Here is a 16,003-nt window from a genome sequence, read left to right on the forward strand (position 1 = left end):
ATTTATTCACATGTACTGATATAAACATTTACACAAATATCTTTGCATTTTTTACACCTGTATATGCATGAACAGGAAAAAAATCTAGAAAGATATATATCAAAATGTTAAAGGCAGTTACCTCGGGGGAAGGACTTGACTTATTTTTATTTATGTCTTTTCAGATATGTCTGTAATTTATTATTTGTATAAATTTTTGAGCCCACATATTAAGATCTTACTCTTTGGGGACTCTAATTCTCATACTACAAACCATTCTTTTGTCTGCCTACTCAAATCCTACTCAAGATTTTATTTACATAATCAAAGTAATGTGGTACTGGCACAAAAATAAACACTCAGATCAATGGAACAAAATAGGAAGAAAAATCAGAAATAAACCTACACCTATATGTTCAATTAATCTTCAACAAAGCAGGAAAGAATACAGAATGGGAAAAGGATAGTTTCTTCAACAAATGGTGTTGGGAAAACCAAACAGCTACACCAAAAAAAAGAAACTGGGGGACACCTGGGTGGCTCAGTTGGTTGGACGACTGCCTTCGGCTCAGGTCATGATCCCGGGGTACCGGGATCGAGTCCCACATCGGGCTCCCAGTTCCTTGGGGAGTCTGCTTCTCCCTCTGACCTTCTCCTCGCTCATGCTCTCTCTCACTGTCTCTCTCTCAAATAAATAAATAAATAAAATCTTTAAAAAAAAAAAAAAAAAGAAACTGGACCACTTTTTTACACCATACATAAAAACAAATTCGAAATGGATTAAAGACATAAATGTGAGACCTTAAACCATAAAAACCCTAGAAGAGAACACAGGCAATAACCTCTTTGACACCGGCCACACCAACTTTTTCCTAGATCCGTCTCCTGACACAAGGGAAACAAAAACAAAAATGAACTACTGGGATTACATTAAAATAAAAAGCTTCTGCACAACAAAAGAAACAACAAAACTAAAAGGCAACCTATGGAATGGGAGAAGATATTTGCAAATGACCTATCCAATAAAGGGTTAGTATCCAAAATATATAAAGAATTAACACAATTCAACACTCAAAAACCAAATAATCCAATTTAAAAATGGACAGGGGTGCCTGATTGGTTCAGTCCATGGAGCATATGACTCAATCTCAGAGCTGTGAGTTCAAGCCCCATGGTGGGTGTAGAGATTAGTCTTAAAAAAAAAAAAAAAAAAAAAAAAAAACCAACAGTGGACAGAAGACATTTCTCCAAAGAACATATACAGATGGCTAACAGACACATGAAAAGATGCTCAACAGCACCAGTTATTGGGGAAATGCAAATCAAAACTACGACAAGCTATTACCATACACCTAACAGTATGGCTAAAATCAAAAAACACAAGAAACAACAAGTGTTGGTGAGGATGTGGAGAAAAAGGAGCCCTCTGCACCACTGGTGGGAATGCAAACTCATGCAGCCACTGTGGAAAACATTATGGAGGTTCTTCAAAAAGTTATAAGTATAAAACTACCCTCTGATCCAGCAATCATGCTACCAGGTTACCCAAAGAATACAAAAACACTAATTCAAAGGGACAGAAGCACCCTAATGTTTACAGCAGCCTGATTCACAACAGCTAAGATATGGAAGCAACGCAAGTGTCCACCAACAGATGAATGGGTAAAGATGTGGTGTGTGTGAAGATAAACATATGGTATATCTCATTATTTTATATACACACACACCCTGGAATATTATTCAGTCTTTTAAAAAAAGGATGAAATCTTGCCATTTGCAATGACACAGGTAGAGCTAGAAAGTAGAATGCTAAGCAATAAGTCAGTCAGAGAAAGACAAACACCATGTGATTTCATTCACACATGGAATTTAAGAAACAAATGAGCAAAGGGGGGAAAGGAGAGAGAGAAAGAAAGAGATTAAGAAACAGACTCTTAATTATAGAGAACAAAGTGATGGTTAACAGAAGGGAGGTGGGATGAGGGTTGAGTAAATGGATGAAGGGGACTAAGGAGTGCATTTGTCATGACAAGTACCAGGTAATGTACAGAACTGCTGAATCATTATATTTTATACCTAAAATATAACACTGTAAATTAACTAACTAGAATTAAAATAAAAACTTCAAAAAAAAAGATTTTATTTACACTCCATCTTCAACTTTCCTCTCATCTCAACTTTTTAAAATAATTTCTATGTTCTCAGAAACAGTATCACGTGCAGTCTTGTGCCAATGCCTACTTCAAATACAGAGATGTTGTATTTCCACTACACTTGGTGAACATCAAAGATACTTTCTCCTTCTCTTTTATTTTATAAACTAACATGAGGACTTATAAATGATATAATGGGTATGGAAAAAAAAACTAAATTAACTGATTACCAATTTCTTGAACAAAGCAGCTAGCTAATCACACTGTCAGGCATAAGGGAGGAACTTGGCTGTCGAAGTTCAAAACAATCAAGGAAAAGCTCATCAGTATGTGTAAGGACTTAAAGAACTCTGTGTCTTCAACTTAAAAGTTCGTTGCTGGATTTTTCCAAAAGGAAAGTTATACTCAAGAGATTCATTCCACAAGATTTCCAGATACTTCTAGTGAAACTCTGTAATTATAATGAGATTAAGTATATATTCTCTGATCATCAAGATTTACTGTCCCTTGTGGTAAACACTGACTTCAGCATTTGCTTGAGTCAATACTTATCACTCAGGTCAATCAATCTTGATGTTCTCTTCGACAAGAACAATATTTGCTTGTAACTGCTTAGTATCATATTTCACTTGCGTTACATAAAACTGTGAGTGTGCCAGTCTCCTAGAATGGAGTTCTTATGAGATAAAAGTTAAAAAGAAATGATGTCTATTCGATCACTCTCTTACTCATTAAGTTACATTAAAAGCTGCTTCCTGATTGCCTGGAAATCACAAACTGGCTTAAACACACAGATCTATTCTCTAAATCCTGCAGCTACATAAAGAGAGTTCCACAGATTAATAAGCTTCATTCTACCATCCCAGCCCCAGGGTTGTAAAATCTGGTGTTAATCATAATAGTAATGTGAACAAAAAAACAGGCTTGCTTTACAAAAAGCCAAGAAGTTTTCAATCTCATATATAATGTCTAGAAATGACAAGTGATCATTTGAGAGGCAACAGTTTTGAAAAATAGTATGTATGGGTGAGCCCGGTGGTGGATATTAAGGAGGGCACATATTGCATGGAGCACTGGGTGTGGTGCATAAACAATGCATTTTGGAACACTGGGAAAAAAAATTAAAATTAAAAAAAAAAAAGAAAAATAATATATGAACTTACTATATGCCTGGCACTGTGCTTAATACCTTAACTGTAAATGTCGTCATGTAAATGGATTATTTAATCCTCACAAGCACCTATGAAGCCCATACTTAAATCATAATTTCATACTTATATTCATTCAACAATAAATATTAATTGAGCATTTCCTTTCTTTTTTCCTTTTTAAAGAGAGAGGGGGTCCGGGGGAGAGAGAATCTTAAGCAAGTTCCACTCCCAGAGCAGAGCCTGACAGGGGCTTGATCTCATGACCCGGACCTCATGACCTGAGTCGAAACTGAGAGTCAGACACTCAACCAACTAAGCCACTTAGATGCCCTTAACTGAGGACAATTTTAGGTGCTGGACATGTAACAGAACAAAACAATGTCTCCTGGAGTTTAGGCACAGAGGTAGAAACTAATTACATGTCATATGATGGTCAGCAAATGGGAGAAAAATATGAGACTTGAGGGGGTGGAAGTGTTGCTATTTTGTAGGTGGTGCTCATCACTGATAAAGTGACCCTCTGATGAAGACCTGATGAAAATAACAGAGCGAGCCATTCAGCAATTTGGGGAAGAACCCCAGGCAGAGAAAACAGCAAATACAAAGGTGTTAAGATAGGAACATGCTGAGAAATACCATAAAGGACTGAGTGGTTGGAGTAGCCTAAAAAAGAAGGGGATGATTACAGAAGACAAGGAGGGGCAGTAACTATCAACCCTAGCTGCCACCAATTCACTAGAGGAACTTTTACAAAATACTTAAGTTCCACTTACCAGTATGAAAAGTAAGTAAATTCAAAAGGCCTTCCTGGGAAAAACAATTAAAAAAGAAATTCCTTCAAAATGTAGGGGAAAAAAAACTACTCCTGGACACTAAAGAACTGTGCAGTCAAGATCTGCAAGATAAAGGAAACTGGGCACTAGAGGCCGTATTTCCCCTAGGTGCATCCTCCAAATCCAGGAGAAGCCACTAATAGGAACTGGACAGAGTAACTTTCAGCAGGCACTCAGGACACAGGGGTCAAAAACTGAAGTTCACCAAGCAAAGAAGGCCTGCTGAATCCCCCACACTGGGGACTGGGCCTCTGCAATATCATACACTAGAATTAAATAAAATAGAAAATAGTCAGCATCACTCATGGACTCAAGCCCATCTTAATCCCTGATTTTATTCAAATGATCCAGGATCACCAATTCTGCTAGCCATCGCCCAGAAACAAATGTAAATCCTCCAAAATATCGTTATTCTAGCTTTTAAATTCTCTACAACTGTTCATTTAAAGTCTCCAGCACTCACAATGATTAAGTAAATGAGAAGACAAGATAATGTGATCAAAAATCAAGGTACAGAGCAGACAACAGAAACAGACCCAAAAGGGACCCAAATGATTGAGTTCTCAAAAATGCACTTTATGAAGAAGAATGATTAGGGGCACCTGGGTGGCTCAGTCATTAAGCGTCTGTCTTGGGCTCATGTCATGATCCCAGGGTCCTGAGATTGAGCCCCACATCAGGCTCCCTGCGAGGGATGAAGCCTGCTTCTCCCTCTCCCTCTGCTACACGCTCTCTCTAATAAATAAGTAACATCTTAAAAAAAAAAAAAAGAAATATCAAAGGACAGAAATCATAAAAAGTATGTCCTCAGGTGGCAGAATAAGCAAGAACACAAAGAGATAACTAGAAAATCCTCATTTGTCTGGAAATGAAGAGATGACATCTAAATGGCTCATGTGTCAAAGAGCTGATAACAAAGGAAAATAAAAAATAGTTTTAACTAAGAATGAAAATACTCATGTCAAAGGAGTGTAGGGGCATGTGGATGGCTCAGTCAGTGGGGCATCTGCCTTTGGCTCAGGTCATAATCTTGGGGTCCTGGGATGAAGCCCCACATTGAACCCCACATCAGGATCCATGCTCAGTGGGGAGTCTGCTTCTCCTTCTCCCTCTGTGCTCCCTCTTGCCTTCAGTCTCTCAAGTAAATAATTAAAAAAAAAAAAAAAATGCACGGGGTGCCTGGGTGGCTCCGTCAGTTAAGCATCCAATTCTTGATTTCAGCTCAGGTCAACATCTCATTCTTTTTTTTTTTTAATGTATTTATTTGAGAGACAGAGAGAGAGCATGAGAGGGGAGGTCAGAGGGAGAAGCAGACTCCCCATGGAGCTGGGAGCCGGATGTGGGACTCGATCCCAGGACTCCGGGATCATGACCTGAGCCGAAGTCAGTTGCTTAACCAACTGAGCCACCCAGGCGCCCCCAACATCTCATTCTTGAGATCAAGCCCTCCATCTGCTCTGCACTCAGTCTGCTTCAGATTCTCTCTCCCCCTCTTCCTTTGCCCCTCCCCCTACATTCGCACACGCTCTAAAATAAATCTTTAAAAAAAAAAGAGTGTAATGCACATAAATCTGGACTTATAATGGAAAATTTATAGCCTTAGTAGTACATATAATGAAAGACCAAGAGATTAATAATGTATTCAGCTATCTCAAAAAGCTAAAAAAACAAAACCAAAAAACAAACAAAAAACAAAGAAGGTAGTGAGGAAAAACAAAGGATAAGAGCACAGATGAATGAAATAGAATTTAAGCATATACCAGAAGATAACCAACAAAGCCAAAGCTGATTTTTTTAAAGGATTTATTTATTTATTTTAGAGAGAGTATATGAGTGCAAGCAGAGGGAGAGGCAGAGGGAGGGGTAGACAGAGGGAGAGGGAGAGAATCTCAAGCAGAAACCCTGCTGAGCACAGAGCCTGACTGGGGCTTGATCTCACAACCTGGAGATCATGACCTGAGCCCAAACCAAGAGTCAGATGCTCAACCAACTGAGCCACCCAGGCATCCCCAAAGTTGATTTTTTTTTTAATTTTTTTTTTAGATTTTATTTATTTATTTATTTGACAGAGAGAGAGAGATCACAAGTAGGCAGAGAGGCAGGCAGAGAGAGAGGAGGAAGCAGGCTCCCTGCTGAGCAGAGAGCCCGATGTGGGCCTCGATCCCAGGACCCTGAGATCACGACATGAGCTGAAGACAGAGGCTAACCCACTGAGCCACCCAGGTGCCCGATTTTTTTTTTTTTTTTAAAGATAAAACTGAGGGGCGCCTGGGTGGCTCAGTGGGTTAAGCCGCTGCCTTCGGCTCAGGTCATGATCTCAGGGTCCTGGGATCGAGCCCCGCATCGGGCTCTCTGCTCGGCAGGGAGCCTGCTTCCTCCTCTCTCTCTGCCTGCCTCTCTGCCTGCTTGTGATCTCTCTCTGTCAAATAAATAAATAAAATCTTTAAAAAAAAATGCTTTAAAAAAAAAAAAAGATAAAACTGATAAACCTCTAGTGAGTGTGATCAGGAAAGAGAGGAGGTATAAAATGTACACAAGAGCACATCACTAAAGATACTGCAGACAATAAAAAAATAAAATCATATAAACTATCTTTAAATTTGGGTAGAATGGACAAATTCCTAGAAAAACAAAATTTACCAAAACTCTGGTAAGAAGATAACAGCCCTTTCCTTATTAAGGAAACTAGATCCATAATTTAAAACCTTCCCACAGGGGCGCCTGGGTGGCTCAGTGGGTTAAAGCCTCTGCCTTCAGCTCAGGTCATGATCCCAGGGTCCCGGGATCGAACCCATCATCGGGCTCTCTACTCAGTGGGGAGCCTGCTTCCCTCTCTCTCTCTGCCTGCCTCTCTGCCTATTTGTGATCTCTGTCTGTCAAATAAATAAATAAAATCTTTTTAAAAAATAAAAATAAAACCTTCCCACAAATGATAAATTCTTCTAAACATTTAAGGAAGAAATAACATCAATTTTCAACAAATTCTTCCAAGGGACAGAAAAAGAAGGGACACTTCCCAGTTCACTTTATAAGGCCAGCATAATCTTAGAGCCAAAACTTGACAAAACATTACAACATTACAACAACTGCTGGCCAATCTAAGAAACAAAAATTTGTGTTTTTGTGAACTGTTCACAAAAATTTATAAGAGATCGTTTGTAGCAACTTTATTTGTAACAGCCCAAAACTGGAAGCAAACAAGATGTCCTACAACAGGTGTGTGGTTAAACGAACTCTGGCTCATCCATGCCATAGAATACTACTGAAGAGTAAAAAGGAATTAACTACTGATACACACAATAACCTGGGTGGACCACAAGGAAATTAGGCTGGGGCTGGGGTGGGGGTGGGGGGGCAGCACTCTCAAAAGATCACATGTGGTATAACTTCATTTATATAAAATCTTTGAAATAACAAAATCATAGAGATTGAGAAAAATGCATGGTCTCCAGGGCTTGGGACAGCTGAAGGAGAGGAGTGGGTGTGGCTACAAAGGAACAAAATGAGAGAGATCTGGGTGGTAGAGAAATAGTTCTGCATCTTGACTGTGACGCTGATTACACAAATTTACGCATGTGATAAAAATGGCATAAAATATATCAATATCAATTTCTTGGTTTTGATAGTGTACTACAGTCACATAAGATATAACCTGGGAGAAACTGGGTGAAGGGAACATGGCGACCTCTCTGTATCATCTGCAACTTCCTGTGAATCTGTACTTATTTCCAGATAAAACGTTAAGAAGAAAAAAAAAAAGGACCTACAGCTTTGCTGAGAACAGACAACAAGGGCAAGGGCAGAAGAAGGAAGACCAGACAGGAAAGATAATTGCAATAATTCGGGGAGAGATGATGACAATGTAGGCCAGGATGATAGCAGTGAAGGAGCTAAAGAAACAGCTGAATTCTGGACATATTTTGAAAGGAAAACAGACAGGATTTGCCACTGGTCTGGACAGAGTGGAAGAGAGGATTCAAGGGTGAAGGTGTCTGACCTGAGCACACAGAGTTTCTAATGACTGGGATAACTATGGAAAGAGCAGATCAGAGGCAGGGTTAAGGACAGGAATTTGGATTTTAGACATCTAAGGGATGTCTCTTAGACATCCATGTGGAGATATTGCAGAGGCCTCTGGATATCTGGGTCTACAGTCAGAGGCTGGTGGCTACGGCTGGTAGTAGAGATACATATATATTTCATGACAAGGGACTAGATGAGGTCACCTGAAAATTAGGTGTAAATAAAGATAAATACTCTGTAGACTGCACTCTGCAAAACTCAAGTATTCAGAAATAAGGAAGATGGGGGAAAGCCTACAAAGCTGAGGAAATGGTTCTGTGGCTAGAAAAAAAAACAAGAGAATGGGGCACCTGGGTGGCTCAGTGGGTTAGGCCTCTGCCTTCGGCTCAGGTCATGATCCCGGGTTCTTGGGATCGAGCCCCACATCGGGCTCTCTGCTCACCGGGGAGCCTGCTTCCCCCTTTCTCTCTCTGCCTGCCTCTCTGCCTACTTGTGATATCTGTGTCGAATAAATAAATTAAATATTTAAAAAAAAAAAAAAAAAAAACAAGAGAAAATAATGACCTAGAAGTCAAATGAGTAGTAGTATTTCATGTCAGAAAAAGTGCATGACAATGATAAATGCTGCTGAGGATATAGGGCACCAGGAATTTTCACACGGTGCTGGTCAAGGTATAAACTGATATATATATACATATATGACTATTTATTAAATCATATGCTAGCCTACAGTAAATCCTGGATATACACCCCAAGAGGCACATATAAAAATGCTCAAAGCAATATTGCAGGTGGATGCCAAAAAATTAAAAGACTCCAAATGTCCTGCAAAAGTAGATGGATAAGTTATAGTACAATCATAATGGATACTGTGCAGTTACTATAATGAACAAACATTAGCTCCATGCAGCAACATGAATGTATCCCAAACAATACGGGAGAGAAAGAAGCCAATCACAAAAGATTAAACTTAGTTTGAGTTTTCTATAAAATTGTAGGCAATATCAAACTGTTTAGGAAAGCATACACAGGTGGAAAAGCTATAAAGAAAATCAAGGAAATGATTATCAAAAATTCAGGAATGGTTAGTAGTTCAGGGGCAGGGAGGTGATACAGAGAGACAAGAAGATACTTTCTGAGAAGCTAACAATGTTGTTTCTTAACAAGGCTGGTGACTGCATGTGATTTTTTAATCTTTTTTTTTTTTTTTAAGATTTTATTTATTTGACAGAGAGCAACACAGTGAGAGAGGAAATACAGGGAGGGAGATTGGGAGAGGGAGAGGCACGCCTCCCGCTGAGCAGGGAGCCCCATGCAGGGCTCCCTGGGATCATGACCTGAGCTGAAGCAGACACTTAAAGACTGAGCCACCCACATGCCCCTTAATAATTATTTTCTAAATGATACGTTTTATACTTTTCTGTATACATACTATATCGTAACAAAATTTGGGAGGAAAAAAGTGTTCATCTGCATCAAATGTGGCTAAAAAGTCAGCTGAGAACTGAAAGCTAACTGCTGAGTGCAGTAACATGAGGGTCACAACAAAGACTTTGATAGAGTGGTGAGGAAGAAAGCCTGATTAGAGTAAGTATTTTAAAAAGCGAAGAAAAGGAGAAAGAATACGCCACTCTTTCCAAAAATACTGGTTATAGGGGCGCCTGGGTGGCTCAGTGGGTTAAAGCCTCTGCCTTTGGCTCAGGTCATGGTCCCAGGGTCCTGGGATCGAGCCCCATATCGGGCTCTCTGCTCAGCAGGGAGCTTGCTTCCTCCTCTCTTTCTGCCTGCCACTCTGCCTACTTGTGATCTCTGTCAAAAAAATAAAATCTTTATTAAAAAAAAAATACTGGTTATAAAGGGAAGCAGAGAATGGGACTCAGTTGGAGGGAACTACAAAATGGGGGGGATGGGAGGAGTTTGGTTTCATGTTTAAATTTTTAAAAAGATTTTATTTATTTATTTGGAGCAGGGGAGAGAGCACGAGCCAGGGGCTGGGGAGAGGGAGAAGCAGACTGCTGCTGAGCAGAGAGTCTGATGTAGGGCTCAATCTCAGGACCCTGGGATCATGACCTGAGCTGAAGGCAGACATTTAACCAACTGAGCCACTCAAGCGCCCCTAGTTACATCTTTCAAACGGGAGGCATTACAGCGGGTTTTTATGCTGAATGATCCACTAGAAAGGGAAGAGTTGATGCTGGTGAGAAAAGAGAGAACTGCTGGAATAATGTCCACTTATAGAGAAGTAGATTGGTCTTAGATAGAAGAAGATTGGTCTTAAGAGCCTGGATAGTCTACCACAGTCAAGGGACTTTATCCAAATACATTAGTCCTTTGAGCAAACAAGATCATCGGATGAGTGTGAAGTGCTGGAAGAGAAGTATGGAATGAGAAAAGGTGTAAAACAGTTATCTAGGAAAACTGGAGAATTCTAGAACTTACAGGAGGATTGCTAGACAACACAAATGGTCTACTTAAGGTTATTTACACCTGAGACCTAAAGGGAAAAGTCAAGATGACTGTATTTTTCCTCCAACAATGTTCAACAGCCTGGTCTTAGGCAAAGAGTTAGATTTCCCCAGAGTCAGAATTGTGCCAGGAGGAGAGGATCGAGAAAGTGAAAGCATGTGCTAGGGAGTCATCATAATGATGGACCATGGAACATAAACAGACAAGGGACAAAAGAGGGAAAACAAGGACGTTGAGAAACTATGAAAAGGTAACAGAATCAGCAGTAAGGCTCGAGAATTGGAGTAAGGGTTCTAGAGAGAATGATGATGACAAGAGGCAGTTAGAAGTGGTATTTTTAAAAATAAGATTATGGAGAGGGTAGAGTTACTGAGGATAGGTCTAGGGTATGTCCACAATATGAGTAACTGAGGTAGGAGAGAAGACAACATATTTGTGGAAGAGGAAATCAGGGAACTAAGAAGTCAAAATTTTAGAAAAAAAAAAAAAAAATCATCTGAGTGCATAGTGAAATTACCAAGAATTACAAGAATAAAGTTTAAATGCCAATGTTAGGAAGTGAGGTACTAAAAACATGAAGATATGAGGAACAATGCCATAAGAGTTTGGAGGCAATGGACATGGTCCCCTCCTCCTATATAGCTAAGGCAAGATTGGTCAGTGACTTGCCCAGCTCATGGCAGTCAGTGCTGATAGTGCTTGAATACAAACATTGACAGTTCTATTTTAAGCTATAAATTGACAGATCAGCAGTTTCCTAACTTTTGAGAAAGACCTTTAAAGTTAAAACAAAACAACAACAAAAAAAAAACCTAAGCCACGCAACAGCAGATATACTTTTACTATCTAGTGAAAGAAAAAATACAAAACCAAAAGAGCTATTATGAACTCAATGATTCAAACAAAATTTTCTACACCAATCACAAGAATCTCTATAAATATTTGAAAATTTTACTCAATCCACAGACAGTGCTTAATGTCACATGGCTATGTATGTATCATTTTCAAAAAATCTTTGCCCCCTCCATCCCCGCCCCCCACCATGCCAAAAAAAAAATCTTTGCTGCTGTGTGAGCACCCTCTGGAAGAAAGTAGCTTTCATTCCACAAATACTTACTGAGCATAGGTTTTTAAGCTACATAGTAGCATCTGGAGAATTCATTACCCCTGAGAAGTTTACAGCATTAGGCAGTGATTCTCAAATTCTTAATCTCAGGATCATTTTATCCTCTTAAAAAATTACTGAACACTCAAAGAGCTTTGTTTTTTGGGTAATATCTATCAATATTTAGTATATTCGAAATTAAAACAATTTCAATATAGGATTACACAAAAAAGCATTCCATTCGCCAGAGTGATGATGCTATCACACGTCACATGCAGCCTCTAGAAAATTTTGCACACTCATGAGACAAAGAATGGAAAAAAGCAAAAAAAAAAAAAAAAAAAAAAGGAAGAAGACTTAGTATTATTATGAAACAGTTTTGGTTTTGTGGACTCCCTGGAAAGTATTTTAACCCACAACCCAATGGAATTCTGTTGCCTAAATAGATAGATTAAGCCATTGCACTACTTTTGTCATATAAAAATTATTAGAATAATATCTACTATGGGAGATGGGCTGAGTCCCAGGTAAAGAATAACTTGTGTTAAACATCCCACTTTCTAGCATAACAAGAATAAGGGAAGGGGAGAGGGGACGTGTATTGTGCACAATTAAGTAAGTAAGTGATTCACGTCTCAGTATCTACTGTAGGCTAGGCACTGAGTTGGGCATTTTAATGTGACATCAGCCAATGAAGTGGGGATAATATCCCCACAGAGAGAGATGAACCCATTGCTCAAGGCCTAAAGCTAGTAAGTAGTAGAGTTTTGATTGGAATCAACCAAGGTCATACAGACCCCAAAGCCTATGCTCTGTTGAAACTGCGAGTTCAGACAGACTAGGTCAAATGGAATAGTCCTGAATTTTCCAGTATCATTTTCTCCTCCTCTTTCTCTTTCTTAGTTACATAACACTTCCAAGAATGACAAAGATCTAACTGGTCAGTGACCATGATAACATCTTCTCTCAGCTTATGGCTCATCTTTTCCCCTTCAACCAATATAAACTGGAGAGATTTGAATCTGGGCAACATAGCTAAGTGAGTTTGTCACTACTAAGACTAAATTGTATTAAGCTGTTAGATGGGAGAAGAGCTGTTAGATGTTAGATGGGAGAAAAGAGAAGAAAGTCAGGAAGAAAAGCAATACACGACTTGGATTAACAATAAAGTTCCTTCCACTCTAACAAGAGATCCAGCCCATGACCGACCATTTCCACCACTACCCACATCCACCCCCAATAAAACACTCACCTTCTTTATCAGTAACTGACCAGGAATATTTCTGAAAAGGCTTACTAGATGGAAGGGGGTCCATCTCCAGCACTTTATAAATCTGGCCAAAGGCTGATAGTCTGAGTGCATGCTAAAGACAAAAGATTATATTTATTCAAATTTCAGTGGCCATTCATAAAGTCTTTAGTACACCTAACTAAAAAGACACTCATTAAATGTTATTCTTATGATGACAAAAGCCCTAACAGCAGCCAAGAAAAAAGTGTTTAAATAGAATGATTCAGAAAATAAAGTTATGATCTCTCTCTCTCTAATAGATCACTGTGACATGCCCCATCTTCTACCTGTGCACTGTGGGTAATATCTTCCTTTTGCTGGACGGTCATATAGCTGAGAGCATCTGTTGGGTCTCGCTCACAAGGATCATGTAGACCAGGACCCCCTTTGGCAAAGGCAAAAGAAAGACACAAGCACCAGTTAGAACGGAGTTTAGAATACCATGAACTAACACAAAAGAGAAAAAAGAATGGTGAGAAAAAGAAAAAAAAAAACAAAAAACTGAGGAACTAGGTTAAAAGTCTGCTCAATTAAATGGAATAAAAAGGACACTCATTTTCAATATGTTAACACTTAAATGTCCTTATTTTACTGGAAATCACTTGCATACCTATGGACAAAATTGGGTCTTACTCTGAGAATTTAAAAACAGCATGATGAACCATCCCAGATCTTTAAAGGGATTACATATGTAAAATAAGACCAAATTTAATTTTTCAAAATTAAACACCAGACCGCAAACAGAATGAACTTCAAACACTTTAACCAAACATCTACATTTTCAAATTCAGAACTCTAGGTAAAGCAAATTCATAGCAGACACAATATCTTATTAGTACCTTTTATGTTAGTACATATAAAACATAAATTACAGTTATTGAAAGAGTTTTATAGCACTTTTCCAACATTCAAACATTCTAGTTGCTAACATTCCAAGCAAAACACCACCTACACATCATTTTCCTGTGCAGAGGACAAATTTAGCACATATTTAAAAAAATAAACTAAAATGAAATGTTTCTGATTCTTCTGCCTCCAGAGTTTGAAACCCTTACCAGGAAGTAGTATTCCAGATGCCAAACACTCCATTACTCGTCTCAAGGCCTCCCCAGCGCCCAAAGGTCTATTACAAGTACCTATAGACTTTTCACATATAAGCTCTAGTGGCTAGAAGATATTAAATTACAAATTAGTACATGCACCAAGTGTTAAAAGGATTCCAGTTAAATGTGAGCTGACATTTCTATCTACAATGGAGGCCAAAAAAGGTGAAAGTCAATTTAATATCTAAGGCCCAGTTAAACTTTTCCTGCTTGATTATCAACTTTCATCCCAGCCACAGTTTTTAAATCAATCATTTTTGAGATAACATATTCAGAGAACATTTTGTTACCAAAACTTTATTTTTGGTTAACCTGAAAGGATCAATTAAGAAACTGTGATCACCTAGTTAATTTAACAAATATTTAACAAGCTTTCATCTAAGTTAGTAATAGCTAATAACTAATCAATGTTCAAACCCAACCCACCTATCTCCTACTTAACCTAGGAAGCACTCAAACCACCTACAACTTCACTTCAGACAGCCTGCCCCAAGTACTATTAGAATAAAAGACCAAATCTCCATAGTTAATAAACTAAAAACTCATGTACTATATCAAATAATTGCTAGATTAATCTAAAATGACCCTTTATAGCTTTGTTTTATAATATTCTTCACTGAGCTCTTGACTGGGCCAAGCATAATAATTTCCAAATGAAATAAGTTTTGCAATATACATCATAAACTGCATCCACAATTGTATTAAGTGTACTATTTGCCCAACTCTACTTACTAAAACAAACATATTTAAGGGTCTACACTCAAAGAGAAAGAAAAAGAGATAAGGGAGCCATATCCTGACATATCAAGTAATTTTTATTTTAAATGGAAATAGCCCTGAAAGAGAAATGTGCCAGTCAAGGAGGCCTTCACGGGCAGTAGGTGAATAGTAATCAGCCATCAGTATGGAGTGTGCAAGAAGACAGTCACTTCTAACAGGTATAGAACCTTTTTGTCAATATGAATATGATGAGGTAGAAGAGACAGGTTATATGTGTAAAAAATGTATATGAAAAAGATGTGCAACTTTTTTTTCTAGAGAAAAGATAATGCACACTTAACTCAGAATGCAGCCATTCTACAGTAACATGTAATTTCTACATATAATTTCCTCTGACTACGGCTACAGAATTTGCTTTTAACCGTAAGTACTTACCCATCCTTTTAATGGTGCCCATGTGGGAACTCTGTTGCACAAATCACGCAGAATGCGGAGGACAATTACACATGATTTTAATCCGTTTGCCCTTGCCTAAAACAAACAAAATGATTCCAATATCCCTGTTGAAAACCAATCTTCTTGTTTTTAAGTACACGGATCATGGATACATTTTTTAAAGTGAATACTAATCAGCCACTCAGTCATCAGTTGTCAAGCAAATAAAAAAATTAAGTTATTAAAAGCAGGAGAACTGTAGTCTAGAAAGGCAGATTTTAAAGTAAAGGAAGCATATTACAAAAATAGCTTTTATAGCCTCATGGCAATCCCATTCTGGGCAACCATCTATCTTATCTTTTCTCATCCCTATTTGTATTTTATAAGCCATCATTTGAAATTCAGAGTACTAAGCCAAAAAAAGATTATATGATAATTAAACATCATTAACTGTAGTAGAAGCTATACTCTGCACCTTACCTAAATTAACTCATTTACTCCTACAATAATGCTACAAGGTAGAAAGCGTCCCATTTTATACATTACGTGCACAGAAACCATTATTAAGTGGCAGGTGTTCCAAATGAAACCTGCACAAGGCTACAATAACAATAAAATAATAACAAAAAGCCAACCTGAAACCATTTGGCATGTCGAAGAGACGCCAAGGCGTTCAGGCATTTCTGCCTGTCCAATAAGTCCGGAGGATCTTTCATCGCAACCTTTTCTAATAGGAAAATGGAA

At 38.4% G+C, this 16,003-nt stretch overlaps 1 protein-coding gene across 3 annotated transcripts in view; it reads right to left on the reverse strand.

The window, feature by feature from the left end:
• STRBP (spermatid perinuclear RNA binding protein) overlaps nt 1-16,003 on the reverse strand; it is a 147,254-nt gene that overhangs the window by 37,066 nt on the left and 94,185 nt on the right. For all 3 annotated transcript variants that reach the window (XM_047699522.1, XM_047699520.1, XM_047699519.1), the window contains 5 exons: nt 15,895-15,986; nt 15,260-15,355; nt 14,057-14,168; nt 13,289-13,386; nt 12,963-13,074 (listed from right to left, as the gene is read on the reverse strand). In XM_047699522.1, the coding sequence (XP_047555478.1) occupies nt 12,963-13,074; nt 13,289-13,386; nt 14,057-14,168; nt 15,260-15,355; nt 15,895-15,986 (510 nt within the window). The remainder of the gene's footprint in view (nt 1-12,962; nt 13,075-13,288; nt 13,387-14,056; nt 14,169-15,259; nt 15,356-15,894; nt 15,987-16,003) is intronic.

The sequence above is a fragment of the Lutra lutra genome, chromosome 13 (genome assembly GCF_902655055.1).
Source record: "Lutra lutra chromosome 13, mLutLut1.2, whole genome shotgun sequence".
In the NCBI taxonomy this organism is placed as follows: domain Eukaryota; kingdom Metazoa; phylum Chordata; class Mammalia; order Carnivora; family Mustelidae; genus Lutra; species Lutra lutra.